The sequence below is a fragment of the Lissotriton vulgaris genome, chromosome 4_1 (assembly GCF_964263255.1).
Source record: "Lissotriton vulgaris chromosome 4_1, aLisVul1.2, whole genome shotgun sequence".
NCBI lineage: Eukaryota > Metazoa > Chordata > Amphibia > Caudata > Salamandridae > Lissotriton > Lissotriton vulgaris.
Genome location: NC_141691.1, coordinates 2103461811 through 2103484044, shown reverse-complemented (window position 1 = coordinate 2103484044; position 22234 = coordinate 2103461811). Strand labels below are relative to the sequence as shown.

Genomic DNA, 22234 nt, shown 5'->3' with positions numbered 1-22234 from the left:
CATAAGTGATCCCAAACATCAACAGATAACGAGAAAGAAAGATCAGTTTCCCAAACAGTTTCAGTAATGGTTTTAGGTCTAAGAACAATATTATCTAACAACAATTTATAAATTAGAGCAGCTTTGGGGATTTGTTGGGTAAACAGGGGATATAGAGGAGTGGAAGGAGTAAGGGAAGGAAGGAAATCAAAAGTAGGAAGGGTAGATAAATGAGATAAAATGGCGGAAGTAATAATGTCATATTCTTTGCGAAAATGGACAGGTAAATCAAACATGGTTTGCATTACAGAAAATGAAATAATGGAGGAATCAGAGAAAAATTGGTATACAGTTTGGAGATACTCCCGAAGCTTCAGAGGGTCATCAAATGTACGGGAACGACCGTTGTGAGTTATTTTGCAGAGACAGAGATGTAGGATTCCATATTGAATGTTCAAGTCCCTCATGTGTGGTCTTAGATTGAGGAACTCCTTGCGACGTGCATTCGTAGCGTTTGATAAGTCCTGGGCAATAAAGATGGTATGGCCCGACCAAATGAGGCGACGTTTTAGTCTTGCAGCTTTAAGAACAGTCATCAATTCGGTGAACTCAAGAAATAGTAGGATAATACCTCTAGGTTTGGTCGGGTTGGACGTGAGACGGCCCAGACGGTGAGCACGCTGTATGTTTAGAGGATTAGATTCTGGTCGGAGTTCCAAAAGCTCATAGAGGAATTTGCGGATGAAGGACACCATGTCAGCCGCCTCAAGGGACTTCGGAACACCATAAATACGTAGGTTATTCCTCCTGTTACGATTTTCAAGGTCCTCTGTGTGTAATTTCAACTGCTGAATCTCCTTTTCAAGAATAGGAATTTTAGTAGACACATCCTGGACGTCACTGATGCGTTGTTCTAGTTCCAAAACCTTGCCCTCCATGACGACCCATCTATCTTCTATCTGCTTGAGCTTCTTGTTGGTTGCAGACATAAAAGGTTGTAAGCCACGAACCTCTTCTAGGATGGAATCCAACACAGGGTTCGGAGAGGTGCGAATTGGAGATGGAGGGTCATTCTTAAGGCGTTTCTGTTTGGTACCAGTGACGGAAGATCTCGCATGGCCCACGTCCTGAGACATTATGCCAACAGAGGGGCACACTAGGTGGACCGCAGGGATGGAAGCCACACCACAAGGACCAAAAAGCTGAGACCCTATATGTAGAGTTAGGAGAGGCAATAGAAGGAAGAGGTCACATATGAGGTAAAAAGGAGCAATGGAGAAGCAATACCTCAAACCCAAATGGTAGGCGTCGAAATTGAGTGAAAATCAGTGCAATACGCAGGCAAAAGACCATCCAGTAAAAGGGCTTTAGAGAAACAGCAAAGCGTCCATAATATGTGAGGCCCAGGGAGGTCAATTGATATTCCACAGAGGGTTGTAGGCAGGTGAGAGGAAGATGTTGAGCATTGCGCAGGAAAGCACCACAAAATGGCCGCCGTTATGAAGTAGCGATGAAGTCACAAGTTAGGAAGGGAGTTGAGGCGCAAAAAGTCAAGAAAGTAGAGCAGAGTAGCATGCTGTGTTTGCCCTACAATATACCTTGTAGAAATGTGCCCATACGATGAAACAGGAGGAGTTCAGGCTGCTGAGGAGGCAGAGACGAGAAAAAAACGGGACGCGAGCTCAGCGGCACAAAATGGCGGCCGCTCGCGTCCCGTAACAGCTGAGGAGGATAAAGCGGTAAAAAGTGACAAAAGCGGCAATTAAAATAGCCGCCGCATCTCGCAACACACGGGGACCATGTTCCGCCGTGCGGGGATGCGTGTAGTTGGTCTCCGGGACTGGGGAAAGTATCGGGAAAACTTTGAAGAGTCCCGCGTCGCCTCGGAGCTCAAGGAGGCAGCGCCATCACTCGCCGGCGCGTAAGCCACGCCCCCGTCATACTGAATTTAAACTGAAATCAACCTTCACACCGACTCCACACACAGTCACACCAGAATTCCTGGCCTTTGAGCAGGCCGTGTTCAAGGAAGTGGAGCAATTGAAGGAACCCACACCATTTAAGAACTTGACCGCAGATGAATTCCAGGCCATCCAATCTTTGAAAAGGAACAAAGATATAATTATAAAAAGTGCGGACAAAGGGGGTGGTGTGGTGATCCAAAATAAGATAGATTATGACACTGAGTGTCAACGTCTACTGAACGACGACACCAACTATGTCCCTTTAAATATGGATCCGACGAGTGACCTGAAAGACGAAATCTGTGAACTTGTGTCAACGGCAGAAAGAGACGGCTTGATCACAAAAAAAGAGGTGGATTTCCTGACAACATCAGAGGGAAGGGTTCCGTATTTTTACATACTGCCAAAAACCCACAAGAATGTGTTGCCTCCCCCCGGGAGACCTATCGTCTTGGGGTTGGGTTCACTTCTTGAGCCCCTCTCAAAATAGTGTGACTTTTTTCTGAGACCCATTATTCAGTCTACAAGCACTTATTTAAAAGACACCAAAAGTCTCCTTTCCTTGCTTAGGACTATCACCTTACCTGAAGACCATTGCTTTCTTGTTACAATGGACATCGAGAGCTTATACACCTGCATTCCGCAGGATGAGACCATTAAGGTGGTGAAGGATGCTCTGGCCAGAGCTCCTTGGGACTTTAAAACAACCCGTGCCTTTGTAGTAGACTGTGCCACTCTTGCCTTGAAACGTTACTATTTTGAACATGAAGGAAAGATCTACCTCCAAGCAACAGGAACATCGATGGGCAGCACCTTTGCCCCTTCGGTGGCGGGTCTTTACGTGTTCAATTTTGAGTCCAACTACATACCGAGTCCAACTAACCCTTATGGAACAAATATCATCTTATGGCAACGCTATATAGATGACGTGCTCATGATTTGGAAAGGTGTGAGACTCTATTATTTAATTTCTTCACCTGGGTCAACACGTGTGATAACCATCTAAGATTCACACATGAACATGCATTGGATAAAATCACCTTTTTGGATGTCATCATTACTAGGAAGGGCAATCAGCTTGAGACTAAGACCTTTTACAAGCCAACTGCAAAAAATAACTTGCTGCATTTCACTAGCTACCACCCTCGGGCCCTGCGGGAGAATCTACCGTATGAGCAGTATCTAAGGATAAGCCGGAATTGCAGTAACCTCTCTGATTACAAACAGCAGGCGAACGACCTGACTACTAAGCTAACTAACAGAGGGTACCCCAAGGGTATAATAGACCAGAGTCAAAAGAGGGCCAGAAATCAGCAAAGGGATGTATTGTTGGACGACCATCCCAAAACAGGAAGTGAGGAGATTCCCTTGACATGTGTGACGACTTTTAACTCATTGTCAAATGCAGTAAGTAAATGCATTGCAAAAAACTGGAAAATCATCACCAGTAACAAGAAAAACTGGAAGAAGACCCTTTTTTCGTATAAAAGAGCCACCAGTCTAAAAGACTCTTTAGTCCACACACGACCCAGGGAAGTGACAACAGACAACTGTGTACCGATTTTTTAAAATGCTTGGGTTTTACCACCAGTTACAGGACATTTCCCGTGCGGGAATTGCAATGTTTGCCACCTCACTTCCAATACGAAATTCTTGGATTTGACTGATGGTACACGATGGGAACAACGCAGTCACACAAATTGTAATACCACCAATGTTGTGTATCTGATAACCTGCAGATGTAGTCTACAGTATATAGGGATGACATCTAGACGCATTAAAACCAGGATATGTGAACATTGTAGTAACATACTGTGAGACCTGGGGTCACCAGCTCTTAAGGTGGTAGCATGGCTCGAGCAGGAAGGCAGCCAGGCTTGTGTGTAAAGCAGCTACTTAACGCACACATCCAATGTAAGACACAGTGGCGCAATAATGGAGACCACACCAGAAGTTGTATTTAAAAGAATCAAGATCTTTTATATAAGCTTTCAAATAGAGCGTTGCATTATTAATTCGTCAGCATTACATTGAGACATTTCATGAATCACGTTCCGGTTACATTTCCTATAAATGGGAGAACATTTCATTAGATTAATAACCAGTTCATCTAGCAGTGAAACACTAGCTGACCCCGCCTGTCGTATCAAACTCTCTGACAGGTAACGGGGTAATTGTATTAACCTGGAGGATCTTACAAGAAGCGACTATAGTAATGCATTTAAATATCACATCAGAACCTCTCAAGGACGCTTTTCCTTACAGGTAATACAACATATCGGCAAGTACTTATCAGTCCAACAAGGAACTCCAAAGAACACAACCTTTACTTATTTGTGACAAGCCTTTCTTCGTGTGAATACAGGTCGGCTTGTGACCTAGATCAGATCCTCAGAATACTATGGAAGCCCACCTTTGCAAGAAAATTCAGTACAGTGAAGTGAATCTCCCTCTCATTTCCGGCTTGTACATATGGTGCACTAGGAGCAAATCAGGCTTGTGGATACAGTGCACTTATAGCATTTCAGGCTTGTAAATACAGTGCACGCTAAACACTTCAGGCTTGTAAATACGGTGCACACTAAACACTTCAGGCTTGTAAATACGGTGCATGCTAAACACTTCAGGCTTGTAAATACGGTGCACACTAAACACTTCAGGCTTGTAGATACCGTGCACGCTAAACACTTCAGGCTTGTAAATGCGGTCTCTTGAGGCACAGTTGCCAGGGGAAAGGGGCCAACAGGGCCCAGTCTCAGAGCAACCCGGGGGAGGGGCGACCTCGGGCCTCTCCTGGTCTACCGCCCTCCTCCCCAGGGGGTTACCTCACTTCTTCGGCCCTCCAGGGCCCTTGCGTCTGGTTCAGCGGAGGAGAGGAGGTTCCAACCCTCTCGTGGCTGCCCTCGTCCCAGCGCGGTGCAGGCTCAGCTTCAGGGCACCGGCGCTGGGGACGAGGCAGGGGCCGGGCGTGATTCGCCTCGAGGGCGCCCCAGCCAGAACCAATGGTAGCGCGGCCCTCAGGGGCGGGACAAAGGAGCTCCACTGTCACGTGGGGTGCGCACTGACTTCGGGCCTACCGCGGCCCAGCTCACTTAAGGCGGCGGCCCTCTCCTGGCATACGGGGGCCGCCGAGGGGAGTAATCTCAGCGCTGGACACCGCACAAAGGCAGGCGGCCACAGGACAGGCCGGAGGCACCTCGGAGGTGTCGCAAAGGCGGCGCCGATGCCGCGATGGTGACGCTGTCCCCTCAGGCGCCTCGGGGGCCAGTCACAGCGCTTTACACCGAAGCAGGTGAGTGCGTGGGGGCAACTGCGGCTCCTCACAGGGCAGGATGCTTCTTGAGGCGAGAAGCGCCTCAGGATCACAGTGCTTGAACCACGGGGGCACAGTTAGCTCAGGGCAGGCAGTCTTAAATACAGCGCTGTACAGGGGAAGCAGAATATAGCGCTTTCCACACAGTTTAACCAGGACAGCAGAACAGTTCAGTCAGGGGGAGGCAGGTAGGGCAAGGTGGGCCCAGTTGAAAGCAGGAGATGCGCAGGGCAGCACAAGTCCAGTACCTGGTCGATCCCCCCAGTAGTCTCTGGTCAAGGAGAAGTAGACTTCTTGGCGCTTGGATGGTTCTGCACCCTTAGTTGCTGGTTACTTGAAGTTGTTGAGAGGGGGGGCGGGTCTGAGTTGAAGGCTTGAAGAATTTTCCTCAGTCACTGCAGATGGACCCTGGGGTTCCCTACCACTGGGCCAGATCAAGGGGCTAGCTTGGGACACCTCACCCAGCTTAAGAGGCAGCACCTAAATCCTGTCCCTCCCAGTAGCATAGGTTCCTCACTAGGACCTCCCGCCTAAAACTCCTGTGTGGGTTCCCCAGGTCAGTGATGCCCCAACTGACTAGAATGTTTCCCTCCTTTTCCTTATATAGTGGCAGTTGGCAGTTGGCAGTGGCAGTTGGTGGCTCCCCTATTCTGGAAGGTTCCAGGAGCTTCCCTCATTCTAGCTATGGGCAGGCTGGCAGGCTGGTATGGCAACATTGTTTAAGGGTTCCAGCCAGCTCCTGGCTACTAGAGTGCGCCTATACAGACCACGCTGCAGTAGCAGGGGTCAGTGGCAGCCATGTTGGGGGAAGTCAAGCACCTGCATCTAGCATGGGTTTTAATATAACCCAGGGCATTTTAACCTCACAGGGCCTATACAATTACAGTACAAGGGGGGACATCTGAAAATAGGGGAGCAAAAAAGCAAAGAATTTCAGTGAAAAAGGCCAAGTCCAACACGACTCCCCCCCAGCCAAAAGCCAAGGTAGACCAAGCATCACCTTGATGGTCTTCCCTGCTTTGGGCGGAAAAAGGTGGACGCAGGCCCGTTACTTTCATGACATCTGCCAGCTCTTCACCATTCAAACCACTCCACTGGTGTTCCCTAGTGGGATGTGGTCAGGACTGGCCTCTAGACAGTCCAAAAGTCTCTTGCCCTAACTCTCTCACAGACACAGAGTGGGTGGCAGTAGCCCCAGGCCCGTCGTACCATTTGACCACTCTCCTTCTCTTTACAGCTCCAAACGGCCACTGGTCATCCCACCTGAAGTCCAAACCCTCAGGCTGACCAGCCTTCAGGGGCGAGGCTCTCCTCACCCTACCTTTCCTTCTGGGGTTCCATCCATTCCTCCTAAGTGGGACACCCTCAGAACACCACTCTCTCCCCAACCTAGAGTCTAGACCCTTAGGTTGAACTGGTGACAGGGGCGAGTCCTCCCTCCCCCTGCACTCCCTCACAGAGTTACGCACCTTCCTACCCAGAGAAGTACCCCTGGAAGTCAAACCTGTAGGGACCTGGATTACAGGTACCCCACCCTCCAGGTCAGGCAACTCCTGAACCTGAAACCCCAGTCCAGGATCTAAACCCTGAGACTGGTCAGAACCCTGAATCACTGGAGCTCCGGTTACTGATGCTCCGGCTCCTTCTGGCATGAGGGGATCCTCTTTACTGGAAGGCACAACAGGACAGCCTAGGCTCCCAACCTGGGGTCCCCTTATGGAACTCTCCAGGCCCTGTGACTGCGGTTGGGGCACCTCGGGACTCCTCCCCGTCTCACTCCCTCCTATAGATGGGATGTGAGGCCCTACAACCCTCTCACTTTCCTGGGACCTAGCTGGGCTTCTCCTCACCTCTCCCGCCTCGCTGGGTCGGAAGATCCCTACACCTCTCCCTTCAGGATCACTCCCCCGAACCTCGGTACGCTGCCACCATTAGGAGTTCCTGACGCACTTAATTGTAAAGCTTTCAGCTCCAACTCCTTGAGCTGAAGCTACTGCGCCATCTTCCTCTCCTCCAAAGCAAACTTCTCTTTTTCCATAGCAAACTCTCTATCTTCCCTTTCTCCCTCTCGTGCTCTAACTTGGCAAGCTCCAACTTCAATTGTCTCTCCTCCCTCCTGTCCTCATACTCCTGCGGTGACACACTTTCCCTAGATACACTACTCCCCGCCACGGAACGTCTTCCTGGCAATACATTGTCTGACATGTCAATGTTGAGTAGGCCTGGGTCTTCCTGAGTGTCCACCTCCCCGTGTTTGACCTGTTCCCATCCTCCTCTTCCTCTTCTGGGTGGGCCCTAACCCATGCCCTCAAGGCGGCACGGAGCTCTTCTTTAACAGCTCTCGTCCCCACAGGCACCCCCATCCCCTGACAAAACTCCCTTAACTGCACTACCATGTATTATCAAGGTCAGCCAGCTGGAACTCCATTCTGGCAGGTGAGGACCTAGATATCCTGGAAGAAAAAATTCTAGGATGTGGGCAACACTACTGGTTCAACACACTTTGTTGCAGGCTAGACAGTGGTGAGCAATTGGGTTTGCTTGAAGCACGATAGGTGTCCAATTAATTGCAGCACACCCTGTCCCACTGGAGGGTGTTAAGTAGCTACAGGTCCTGGATCCCATCGCTCGCCAGCAATGTGAGACCTGGGGTCACCAACTCTTAAGGTGGTAGCATGGCTCGAGCAGGAAGGCAGCCAGGGGCTTGTGTGTAAAGCAGCTACTTAACGCACACATCCAATGTAAGACACTGTGGAGCAATAATGGAGACCACACCAGAAGTTGTATTTGAAAGAATCAAGATCTTTTATATAAGCTTTCAAATAGAGCGTTGCATTATTAATTCGTCAGCATTACATTGAGACATTTCATGAATCACGTTCCGGTTACATTTCCTATAAATGGGTGAACATTTCATTAGATTAATAACCAGTTCATCTAGCAGTGAAACACTAGCTGACCCGCCTGTCGTATAAAACTCTCTGACAGGTAACGGGGTAACTGTATTAACCTGGAAGATCCTACAAGAAGCGACTATAGTAATGCATTTAAATATCACATCAGAACCTCACATGGACGCTTTTCCTTACAGGTAATACAACATATCGGCAAGGACTTATCAGTCCAACAAGGAACTCCAAACAACACAACCTTTACTTATTTGTGACAAGCCTTTCTTCTTGTGAATACAGGTCGGCTTGCGACCTAGATCAGATCCTCAGAATACTATGGAAGCCCACCTCTGCAAGAAAATTCAGTACAGTGAAGTGAATCTCCCTCTCATTTCCGGCTTGTACATATGGTGCACTAGGAGCAAATCAGGCTTGTGGATACAGTGCACTTATAGCATTTCAGGCTTGTAAATACGGTGCACGCTAAACACTTCAGGCTTGTAAATACGGTGCACACTAAACACTTCAGGCTTGTAAATACGGTGCACGCTAAACACTTCAGGCTTGTAAATACGGTGCACACTAAACACTTCAGGCTTGTAGATACGGTGCACGCTAAACACTTCAGGCTTGTAAATACGGTCTCTTGAGGCACAGTTGCAGGGGGAAAGGGGCCAACAGGGCCCAGTCTCAGAGCACCCCGGGGGAGGGGTGACCTCGGGCCTCTCCCGGCCTACCGCCCTCCTCCCCAGGGGGTTACCTCACTTCTTCAGCCCTCCAGGGCCATTGCGTCGGGTTCAGCGGAGGAGAGGGGGTTCCAACCCTGTCGTGGCTGCCCTCGTCCCAGCGCCGTGCAGGCTCAGCTTCAGGGCACCGGCGCTGGAGACGAGGCAGGGGCCGGGCGTGCTTCGCCTCGAGGGCGCGCCAGCCAGAACCAATGGTAGCGCGGCCCTCGGGGGCGGGACGAAGGAGCTTCCCTGTCACGTGGGGTGCGCACTGACTTCGGGCCTACCGCGGCCCAGTTCACTTAAGGGGGCGGCCCTCTCCTGGTGTACGGGGGCCACCGAGAGGGGTAATCTCAGCGCTGGACACAGCGCAAAGGCAGGCGGCCACAGGACAGGCCGGAGGCACCTCGGAGGTGTCGCGAAGGCGGCACCGATGCCGCGATGGTGACGCGGTCCCCTCAGGCGCCTCGGGTGCTAGTCAGAGCGCTTTACACCGAAGCATGTGAGCGCGTGGGGGCAACTGCGGCGCCTCACAGGGCAGGATGCTTCTTGAGGCGAGAAGCGCCTCAGGATCACAGCGCTTGAACCACGGGGGCACAGTTAGCTCAGGGCAGGCAGTCTTAAATGCAGCGCTGGACAGGGGAAGCAGAATATAGCGCTTTCCACACAGTTTAACCAGGACAGCAGAACAGTTCAGTCAGGTGGAGGCAGGTAGGGCAAGGTGGGCCCATTTGAAAGCAGGGGATGCGCAGGGCAGCACAAGTCCAGTACCTGGTCGATCACCCCAGCAGTCTCTGGTTAAGGAGAAGTAGACTTCTTGGCGCTTGGATGGTTCTGCACCCTTATTTGCTGGTTACTTGAAGTTGTTGAGAGGGGGGGGGTTCTGAGTTGAAGGCTTGAAGAATTTTCCTCAGTCACTGCAGATGGACCCTGGGGTTCCCTACCACTGGGCCAGATCAGGGGGCTAGCTTGGGACACCTCACCCAGCTTAAGAGGCAGCACCTAAATCCTGTCACTCCCAGTAGCATAGGTTCCTCACTAGGCCCTCCTGCCTAAAACTCCTGTGTGGGTTCCCCAGGTCAGTGATGCCCCAACTGACTAGAAAGTTTCCCTCCTTTTCCTTATATAGTGTCAGTTGGCAGTTGGCAGTTGCAGTTGGTGCCTCCCCTATTCTGGAAGGTTCCAGGAGCTTCCCTCATTCTAGCTATGGGCAGGCCGGCAGGCTGGTATGGCAACATTGTTTAAGGGTTCCAGCCAGCTCCTGGCTACTAGAGTGCGCCTATACAGACCACGCTGCAGTAGCAGGGGTCAGTGGCAGCCATGTTGGGGGAAGTCAAGCACCTGCATCTAGCATGGGTTTTAATATAACCCAGGGCATTTTAACCTCACAGGGCCTACACAATTACAGTACAAAGGGGGACATCTGGAATTAGGGGAGCAAAAAAAGCAAAACATTTCAGTGAAAAAGGCCAAGTCCAACACACACGTTGTAAAAGAGCAACAACCAAGTTGACAGCACAATTTTCACAACTGAACCACACACCGAATGACCTGCAGTGGACGGTATGGGAGCATCTGGAAACCGGTTTGGAAGCCACGTTGTTGAGAAGGAACAACGCTGGGTTTATCGGCTCGGCACCAACAAAACCGGATTGAATGATGACATACCATGGGGCAGTGTGTTAAGATGACAATCCAGTGCTAAGTTAGGAATACAGACTTTGCGAGCTTCTGTATTTTGTTCCACCATTGCCTAGCGTAATACACCAAGGTTTACGCATTGCAACATGCTCTGATAACCAGGTTTCCTGCTGTTGCTCACTTCTTAACAGCGAAAAAAAAGAAGGGAGACCCTACTCACAGAGGAACCAGGGTAATGCGTTTATCCAGAAAAACAATAGTTCCTGTGGCATATCACTTCATGAAAATTGGATAAATGGGGACTTAATACCAATCCAAGTATTAGAGAAAGGGTGGCAACAAGGAGAGAGAGACACAATTACCTCAGTTTCAAACTATTTTTTTATGTTTCAAATGACAAAAATAATTGAAATAGTTTTGACTACGACATATAATACAATATACAAAGTGCAATGTGTCCCCAGTGATTTGTGAAGTAACCAAAAAAACAACGTGTGTACAGTTAGGTGAACTATACAGGTTACAGTGGTGGCTATTTACAAGAAGGAGACATGACTCAGAGCAATTATTTAAATCAATTGTGGAACAGCTGCTATACAATCATAGGCACTGTGTGAGTCTTTTTCGCCTCCAAGTACGTCGACGGCGTTTCGACCCTTAGAATAAGGGTCTCATCAGGACTGGGAGTGAGGGACGTCTTATAGTGGGCCAATGAAAAATATAACCCATGCGTGTGGAAGTAAAATGAATTTACTTACAGTGTACCCGGCCGGGCACACTGTTATAGACACCTTGGTAGTTGTAGTCTATCTGTCTCCGGAAGACAGCGATCGAACTAGTGGACAACGCGCCTAGAGAATCTCTGGTTATTTTGCGCGGTGAGGGCACCGTCCGTCAGAGACAGATAGACTACAACTACCAAGGTGTCTATGATAGTGTGCCCGGCCGGGTTCACTGTAAGTAAATTCATTTTACTTCCACACGCATGGGTTATATTTTTCATTGGCCCACTATAAGAGGTCCCTCACTCTTGACCACCTTCAAGACAGCCACCCGCAAACACCACCAATTGATCCGATCCACCAAGAAATCAGCATTCAAGGATCGACTCGACAACAACGCCCATAACAGCAAGGAACTGTTCAACATCGTCAAAGAATTTACCAACCCCACCGCAGCCTCAAACGACATTACTCCCTCCCAAGACCTCTGCGATTCGTTATCCTTTTTCTTCTACAACAAAATCGCCGACATACGTAACAGCTTTGAGAACATTTCCAAAGAACAGTCCTCTCCACCCACCTCCGAACCTAAACCGCCCTCTAACAACCTTAGCGCCTGGAACCCAATCACCACTGAAGACACCATCCGCCTAATGAACTCCATCTATTCAGGTTCGCCAACCGACCCCTGTCCCCACCACATCTTCAACAAAGCAGACTCCATCATCGCACCCCATCTCCGTGATGTCATCAACTGCTCCTTCAACTCCGCTACCTTCCCAGACAGCTGGAAACATGCCGAACTCAGCGCCCTCCTGAAGAAACCCACAGCAGACCCCTCTGAACTTAAGAACTACCACCCCATCTCCCTCCTCCCATTCCCTGCCAAAGTCATTGAGAAAGCCGTCAATAGCCAGCTCGCCGCCTTCCTTGAATCCACCAACTCCCTCTACACCTCACAGTCTGGCTTCCGAGCCAAACACAGCACCGAAACTGCCCTCATTGCAGCGACAGACGACATCCGAACGCTACTGGACAACGGAGAAACAGTTGCCCTCATCCTACTCGACCTCTCCGCCGCCTTCGACACACTCTGTCATAGCACCCTCATACAACGCCTCAGCAACATCGGCATACAAGGAAAAGCCTTGGACTGGATCATCTCTTTCCTCGCCGGGAGAACCCAGAGAGTCCGACTCCCCCCATTCAAATCAGAGGCCACCGAAGTCATCTGCGGAGTACCACAAGGATCATCACTCAGTCCCACCCTCTTCAACGTTTACATGAGTCCCATTGCATCCATCGCGCGACAACACAACCTTAACATCATCTCTTACACTGACAACACCCAGCTGATCCTTTCCCTCACCAAAGACCCTAACACCGCCAAAACCAATCTTCATGAAGGCATGAAAGAAGTAGCCGAATGGATGAAATACAGCCGCCTAAAACTTAACGCAGACAAAACGGAAGTCCCCATCCTAGGACCAACCCCCTCTGCCTGGGACGACTCATGGTGGCCATCGGCCCTGGGCACGGCACCCATACCCACAGACCACACACGTAACCTAGGCTTCATCCTAGACTCCTCCCTTTCGATGACCAGACAAGTCAACGCCGTCTCATCCTCTTGCTTCAACGTACTTCGTATGCTCAAAAAAATCTTTTGTTGGATCCCCACCGAAACAAGAAAGACTGTCACCCACGCACTGGTCACTAGCTGACTGGACTATGGAAACACCCTCTACGCCGGAACCACAGCCAAATTACAGAAAAAACTCCAACGCATCCAAAACGCATCAGCCAGACTCATATTGGACATCCCTCGCCAAGCTCACATTACCGGTCACCTGAAAGACCTCCACTGGCTTCCCGTCAACAAGAGAATAACGTTCCATCTCCTCAGCCACGCACACAAGGCCCTCTACAAACTAGGACCCGAATGCCTCAACACACAACTGTCCTTCTACACACCCACCCATCAACTAAGATCCTCCAATCAAGCCCTCGCCGCAGTTCCGCGCATCCACAGATCCACCATGGGAGAAAGAGCCTTCTCCTACTTGGCGGCCAAGACCTGGAATTCTCTCCCCACTCACCTCCGCCTTACACAGAACCACATTTCCTTCAGAAAGGATCTTAAAACCTGGCTATTCGATAAATAATGCACCCCCTCCCCCAAGCACCTTGAGACCCTGTGGGTGAGTAGTGCGCTATACAAATTCCTGAACTTGAACTTGAACTATAACAGTCACCGATCACTTGTGGGTGTTTTTCCGATGTCTCACGTATAATGACCATTTGGCTGTAATAAGGAATGTGGGCTTTCTAAATTCATTCGCACGTTTTATTATGTGCCTATGGACTAGCATTACAAAAAGAAATTCTGATAAGATATCACCATTCCGGTTACACCGGGAACCGAACTCACACCTTGGGCCCTTTTTTAGTAACTGTCACTTTAAGGCATCCGTCCAGGCGGCAGTTACGTAGCGTTATGTCATCCACGTGACCGGCCCCGGCGTATCACTGATAAATAAAATATAATGCCTTTCGCACATTTTATTATGTGCCTATGGACTAGCATTACAAAAAAAAATTCTGGTAAGATATCACCATTCCGGTTATACCGGGAACCGAACCCACACCGTGGGCCCCTTTTTTAGTAACTGTCACTTTAAGGCATCCGACCAGGCGGCAGTTACGTAGCGTTACGTCATCCACCTGACCGGCCCCGGCGTGTCACTGTAAAATAAAATATAATGGCTCTCCCTGCCCAATTCCTTCATTTCCGGGAGACAGCAACCGAGAGAGCAGGTACACCGCGGGGAGTCGCGAGTGCTTAAGTAAGTCTTTTATCCATTAAACTAGCCACCAACAGTACGGGCACTCACTTACTATCCAAGGGCTCATTGAATCCCCTTTTTTCCTCTTCAGAGAGACACCGCATGAAGTGAACTCGCGCTGTCCTCACCGAAGGGGCGAGTCTATTTCACCCGTTAAGTGAGTTATGTTGCTATTTGTGATCATTGCGACATTGCCACTAACTTCCATGTTAACGGGGTTTATCCTGGTTCTCCCAATGTCTGATTCAGGCATACTACCATGCTCGACGAAAATCTACAAATATTCTGTTTATTCTATTTTAATGACAATGACGAGCTAAGTAAATAATGCTGCATTTAACCATACCTAATTGATGAGAAGTAGCTTGAATAGTAGCGCTTGAGGTAAATTTCTCCATGATGGTCAGATTTCTAACTCTGCCTATGGTGTTGTACCCAATAATCATGGGAAGCACCCTATACTAGCTGGATGGCCCCCCTCTGTCAGTCTTTGTAAAGGGAGCATTAATTTCGATATCTCCTGATACTGTGTACATTTTATAGCCATGCACTAACAAATAACAAATTTGACCTTACTTCTTGTAATTGTATGTCAATGTGTGTTATCGTTTGTTCTCTTTCTCTCCACAGGTTTTTTGTATATTCCTGCAAATTGCAGTGAATAAACACGGTTACCGACCGTGAAACCATCAAATAAGATATTTTTTCACACGTAGAGCCTCACGGGAGGGTGCGCCTTAGCGCGCGTACACCACCGGAGGACTTTTCTGATAGGTCCTGACAAATGCTGAGCAAATTGCATTAAAACCAGCAGAAACATGTTGACATTTTTTATATTTAAAGGACTCCGGTTCCCTAGCACAGAACCTTGGTAGTCCTACCACTTTGTAGCCTTTACAAAAGTCTTTAATAATGGCCAACCTGCATTGGATTAAAAACAATCTCGCATTTTTAAAATTCTACACACATAGTTATAATCACATTCTAATTTGGGCACTGTTGCACTCACCACATCCCGCTCCGCTGTAATCGGGCGTTGTAGCACGCTGGGGGGATATTCGGCCACCCCAGCGGGGACCCAATGATGAAGCATGTCACCAACTAGTGGTGAGTGAGGGTCCTTCATAAAAAAAGAGAGATTTTTCCTTCCCTCCTGCGAAATACTTGGGATATTAGTTCCCTTGGGAGGTGTCCTCCTCAAAGGGGGTTTTGGTTCCTTAAGGGGAGATAGAGATAAAGTACTTCATGCTTTTGCATGTGGGTGTGTGTATGACGTTTTGTGCACACATTTATATGTACAGTATAGAGACACAAAAATAGACACCACAATATAAATTCTTTTGAGCACATTTTGTTTAATTAGCTTTTCACTTAGTCACTCCTCTGTTGTTTATGAATTGACAGGGGTACAGGAGTGCCGACTCATGCCCTTTCTCTCTTGTTGGTATTAATGGTGCATTAATATCACCCCAGCACGTGTTTTACCAGAGAAGTGAGAATACATCTCACTTTGAACCTAGATTTTAAATTTAGTAAAAGTTCATTTTAAAAAAAGAGTTCATTTTTTAGGCCTCTATAGCAGAAAGGGTGGTTATTTCCTTTAATGATTCCTACATTGTTAAAGCCCACAACTTTGCTTTACGCACAAAACCCTGTGTCTGGATCCATCTTACTAGAGCCAATAAGCCTAAGGAGCTTTATGTGTGTGATGTCAGATAATAGAGGTTCCAGGTTCTCTGAATAAGGAAAAGAAGCTCTAAATTCTGACTGAGCCCTGTCCAGTAGAGTCCTGTTCCCGGAGTCATATGGTACTGAAAGCCCATCTCTTGAATGCCTAGAAACCTGCAGGGTTCTAAATTTAACATATGACTTCAGACACTATGTAGGTCCACTTCTTAGGAAGGATTTCTCCCAAGCTTTGCTAGTAAGGAATACCCAGCTGACCCGCTAGCTGCCCCGGTCTGTACAGGTCCATCACCCACCAATCCAGTAGAGTTTTTCTCACTTCATCTTGTCAGCAGACATTTTTTAACCTCTTGTTTTATCTCCCTTCTTACAGTGACGTTATCTTCCTGGGTGCTGCTCGTGCTCTGTGCTGTCTGTGCACTTTCACTGCTGCTGGTGTTTGCCTTGGCGGTACTGACTGGTAAGTCTCCTACTCTGCCAAAGTGCATGACTTAAGAGATTGCTCTTAGAGTCAGTGTCAGAGGTCTTGGGTGCTGTCACACACACCTGGAACCAGCGCCAGAGGTGTCAGGTGCTGTCACACATAGAGCCAGTGCTAGAGGTGTCAGGTGCTGTCACGCACACAGTCAGTGCCAGGGGTGTTAGGTGCTGTCACACACACACACGTAGAGCCAGTGCTAGAGGTGTCAGATGCTGTCACATACACACATATAGCACGTTCCAGAGGTGTCAGGTGCTGTCACACACACCCACACACACATACACCCACACACTTAGAGCCGGTTCCAGGGGTGTCAGGTGCTGTCACACACATGTAAAACCAGTGCTAGAGGTGTCAGTTGCTGTCCCACACACACACACACATAGAGCCTGTTCCAGAGGTGTCAGATGCTGTCACACACACACATGTAGAGCCAGTGCTAGAGGTGTCAGGTGCTGTCACACACACACCTAGAACCAGTGCCAGAGGTGTGAGGTGCTGTCACACGCACACACACATAGTCAGTGCTAGAGGTGTCAGGTGTTGTCTCACACATAGAGCCAGTGCCAGAGGTGTCAGGTGCTGTCACACACACACACACACACACCAACACACACACACACACACACACACACACACACACACACACGTAGAGTCAGTGCTTGAGGTTTCAGGTGCTGTCACACACACACATAGAGCCGGTGTCAGAGGTGCAGGTGCTGTCTCACACACACACACACACGCACACACACACACACACACACACACATACACACACGTAGAGCCAGTGCCAGTGGTGTCAGGTGCTGTCACACACACACATAGAGCCAGTTCCAGAGGTGTCAGATGCTGTCACACACACACACGTAGAGCCAGTGCTAGAGGTGTCAGATGCTGTCATACTCACCTAGAACTAGTGCCAGAGGTGTCCGGTGCTGTCACACATATACCTAGAACCAGTGCCAGAGGTGTCAGGTGCTGTCACACATAGACCTAGAACCAGTACCAGAGGTGTCGGGTGCTGTCACACAGACACATAGAGCCAGTGCCTGAGGTGTTAGGTGCTATCACACACACACACACACACACACACATAGAGCCAGTGCCAGAGGTGTCAGGTGCTGTCACCCACACACACACACACACACAGAGCCAGTGCCAGAGGTGTTAGGTGCTGTCACACACACACACACACACACACACACACACACACACACACACACATACATACATAGAGCCAGTGGCAAAGGTGTCAGGTGCTGAGACACACACAAAGGGCCAGTGCAGAGGTTTCAGGTGCTGTCACACATATAGAGCCAGTGCCAAACATGTCAAGGGCTGTCACACGTACACAAAGACACACGCACACACATATAGAGCCAGTGTCAGAGGTGTCAAGTGCTGTGTCACGCACACACACACACACACACACACATAGAGCGAGTGACAGTGGTGTCAGATGCAGTTACACTCACATACAGAGCCATTACAAAGTTGAAAGGTGCTGTCACACACACACACATAGAGCAGGTGCCAGAGTTGTCAGGTGCTGTTACACACACACACACACACACCCATACATAGAGCCAGTGCCAGAGGTGTCAGGTGCTGTCTCACACACACACACACACATACATACATAGAGCCAGTGCCAGAGGTGTCAGGTGCTGTCTCACACACACACACACACACACACACCCAGAACCAGTACCAGAGGTGTCAGGTGCTATCACACACACAGGTGCTGACATTCAGAGGCACGCGCTGAGGGCGCCACAGCTTGAAACGCTCTTGCAACTTTGCTCTTTGCTTATTTTGCACAAATACTGGTCTTTTTTAAAAACAAGAGTCTTGTACCTGCTACATTGTAACTGTTGTTTAAAATACCTAATTTGATCTGCACACTCCCCCTTCTGTCCCGCTGTTATTCTTGCCTGCCCCTGCTCCCTGGTACGCCGCGGGTGTTCCCGTTTGTTGTGGAGGGAGACCCGGGCTATACCGCTAGTCGACGTGGATGACATCTTGGCGGGAGAGTCAGCGTTCTATTCGTTAGCCCCACCCTGGAGAGTGTACAAAGGACTGTGGGCCTGGACGCGGCTCTGACATTCAGAGGCACGCGCTGAGGGCGCCACAGCTTGAAACGCTCTTGCAACTTTGCACTTTGCTTATTTTGCACAATTGCCGTTTTTTTTAAAAACAGCAGTCTTGTACCTGCTGCATTTTAACTGTTGTTTAAAATACCTAATTTTATCTGCACACTCGTCTGTCCCGCTGGTATTCTTGCCTACCCCTGCTCCCTGCAGGTGTTCCCGTTTGTTGCGGAGGGAGACCCGGGCTATACCGCTAGTCGGCGTGGAAGACATCTTGGGGGGGAGGGTCAGCGTTCTATTCGTTAGCCCCACCCAGGAGAGTGTTCAAATAGCCATGACAATCTCGACGCGTGCAGTGGGCGCAACGCGGGTGCGCCGAAGGCTCGCCTAAGGCAAGCCTGCCTGTGCTCGTCCGCGGCCGACCGGGGCCAGGGGCCATAGACCCTGCTCCTAGCGCGATCCAACATATTTGCTACAGTTCAGACGCTCTCCGTGCCTTGGATCCCTCAGTGAGCGAATCTTATAAACTTGTCTTCTCACCTTACAATCTCCCTCCTCTTTGTCCACACTGCAGATCCTTGATTGGTAATAACGCATTCGCTCCCCATACTAATCAGATACGTTTTTTAAGATGTTTTTAATCAACTTCAGATCCCTGCCTTGCCATGCCGCCAAAATCTCTATGCTGCTTCAGGATGCAGTGCCTGAGGTAATGTTTCTTAGAGAAAATTGGCTCTCATCCAATTCTGAGCCCAACCTCGTTCAAGCGTTGTTCCTGGGCTATGCCTTCTCCAGATTAGACCGCCCTGTAGGGAAAGGCGGCGGAATTGCAATAATCTATAAACATGGACTCCTCTGCTGATTACTGGGCAGTCCTTCCTCCAACTGTGAGAATGTTGCATTCTCTATTAAATAGAGCCCTGTCCTGACTTTTTCGGGCTTGCTGATATATAGACCCCCAGAGCCCTCTGCGAATTTCTGTAAAACCTTTCCTGAGGTGGTTGCATATCTAATTTGTTCCTCTGGTAACTTCTCCATATTGGGAGATTTCAACCTCCATTTCGATGACCCCACACAGACTTCTGCAGTTGAGCTTACTAAAGACCTTATGGTCTATCAACTGATACAAAAGGTTAATAAACCTATCCACACGAAGGGTCATTCACTGGATGCAATTTTCTCCAATCTGGACACCCTGGTCGTTGGAAAACCCATCCTTACACTTTGGTCAGACCATTTTTTGATACCATTCACTTGGTCGCCGCCAGGAAAAACGCCACATAGAGCTCCCCTCTTCCTGAAATCCAGGCCCTGATCCAAACTGCCCGTGGAGCAATGGGCCAAGCCCCTGGAAACTACTAAACCGACACCTTCAGCTGATGTAGCCATAGCCAACAGAAATTGTAATCTTTGGCATAAAGATTCAGTAGATACCCTGATTCCCGAAAAGGAAATAAGTCAAGATTAAAAACCCCCAAAAACCTTGGTACACAGCTGCCCTCCACGAGCATAAACGGAATTGTAAAAAACTAGAGAGAGTGTGGAGGAAAGACTTTTCCCCAGCAATAAAGGAACAATATAGGAAATGTATTAATATCTACAAAGCGGAAATTGGATCCGCGAGGGCCACTTTCTATGAAGAAAAAATTCTAGCTTCATCCAACTCTCCGCATGAGATCTTCAATATTGTAAAAACCCTCTCAAAACTCCCGCCCAACCCCATCACTCCGGATACATCAGGAGCGCAGTGTGACACTCTTGCTGATTTCTTCCTCACTCAATTGACACCATCTTCTCCTCTTTCCCCCCCCCCATAAATAAAGTGTTGGTACCCTCTTCTCCAGGCAGAACTCAGCCGCTCCTTGATTCACTTCCACTCTTAGAACTACCAGAGTTAGAAATCTTGTTTGCCAAAGTCAAAAGCGGCTCATCTAAAGACCCCGTTCCTTTGCGAGCACTCACGCAAGTAGCTAGGGTAGTTCTACCGGTGATTCTAGACTTAGTTACCTCCTCACTTGCCTCAGGAGTGGTTCCTCCCGCATGGAAGGAAGCAATGGTGAAGGCCTTGCTGAAGAAACCTACCCTTGACCCGCTGGTCTTAGGAAACTATCGCCCAATCTCACTTCTGCCTGAGATTAGTAAAATCACTGAAAAACATGTAAATGCGACATTCTCCTCCTTTTAGAGACCCATAATCTCCTCCGCCGAACCCAGACGTGCTTTCGCCCCTTCAGGGAACAGAAACTGCCCTGATCTCGGTTGTAGAGGAAGCTAGGAAAGTAGTGGACTCGGGCGGCACAGAGGTAATCTTGCTGCTCGACCTCAGCGCAGCTTTCGATACTGTGAACCATCAGATTCTAATTCAAAGGCTTCACAATCTAGGCATCTCTGGATCTGCGCTGGCATGGTTCCAGCCGTTCCTTGAGAATAGGTCCTTTCAAGTCTTCCACAACAAAGCTATATTCAAGAAAACCCCTCTCTGCTGCGGAGTTCCACAGGGCTCTTCCATGAGCCCTACTCTTTTTAACGCCTATACTTGCACCCTAGCTGAGGCAGTTCTTCCTTTTGGAATCCATATCATTACGTATGCCGACGATACGCAACTAGTGATTGGACTCAACAAAACAGGCAGTACCTCTCCTGGTCCTTACAAGTGCCTCAAAGAGATAGCCTCCTGGATGAGGGACTCCTTCTTGAAACGTAACGGGGACAAGAGTGAAATCATGGTCCTGGGAAATCGCTTGCCACTCAATGTGAAAGAAATCTGGCCTACCATCTTAGGTCCTGCCCCCTTGCCAAAACCCCAGCTCAAAAGCCTGGGTGTCTGGCTGAACCAGGACATGTCCTTCAAGCCTCAAGCTAGGAAGACAGCCGCCACTTGTTTTGGCATTCTTCAAACTGTTTGGAGCATTCTTCCCATCCTTCGGTTTGGGGCTAAGAAAATCATGGTACAGGCCCTTGTCCTGCCCAGGTTAGACTACGCCAATGCGCTTTACCTGGGGTCGCCGTTGGCCACCATTGCCAGGCTACAAACCACCCAGAATCGGGCTGCCCGATTACTGCACAATGTTCCTAAAATGCAATCAGCCAGACCAGCTCTGAAGGATTTACATTGGCTTCCTATCCAGGAGCGAATCAATTTTAAATCACTATGCATTGCCCACAAACCCTTTTTATAACCTAGGCCCTCCTATCCTCAAGAGTATCATACAGCGGTATGAGCCTAATAGAACCCTCCTTTCCAAATCACTAATCCTGGCATCCATTCCTAAAATTAAAAAAGCCAGAAGCAGAGGCCGACTTTTCTTTCTAAATGCCGCAAAACTGTGGAACTCTCTTCCACACCTCCTTCGGGCCGAATCCGATCACCTTTCCTTCCGCAGATCTCTCAAGACGTGGCTATTTCCCTTTATCCCGCAAACTCGTCTGCCCTGGTCTCTACAAGCGATGGGATGCCTTCGGGTAGCCATGCGCTATATAAATACCATTTCAATTCAATTCAACACACACACAAATGGAGCCAGTGCCAGAGGTGTCCGGTGCTGTCACACACACACACACAGAGCCAGTGCCAGAGGTGTCAGATGCTGTCACACACACATGGAGCAAGGCCAGAGGTGTCAGGTGCTGTCACACACACATGGAGCCAGTGCCAGAGATGTCAGGTGCTGTCGCACACACACACACAGAGCCAGTGCCAGAGGTGTCAGGTGCTCTCACACACGTAAAGCCAGTGTTAGAGGTGTCAGGTGCTGTCACACATATACCTATAACCAGTGCTAGAGGTGTCAGGTGCTGCCACACACAAACATAGAGCCAGTGCCAGAGGTGTCAGGTGCTGTCACGCATATAGAGCCAGTGTCAGAGGTGTCCGGTGCTGTCACTCATATTGAGCC

At 49.1% G+C, this 22234-nt stretch overlaps 1 protein-coding gene across 1 annotated transcript in view; it reads left to right on the top strand.

The window, feature by feature from the left end:
* Positions 1–22234, top strand: part of LOC147725127 (C-type lectin domain family 2 member B-like) — a 280165-nt gene that overhangs the window by 82852 nt on the left and 175079 nt on the right. The window contains exon 2 of the mRNA XM_086967112.1: positions 16141–16227. Coding sequence (XP_086823238.1) covers positions 16141–16227 — 87 coding nt within the window. The remainder of the gene's footprint in view (positions 1–16140; positions 16228–22234) is intronic.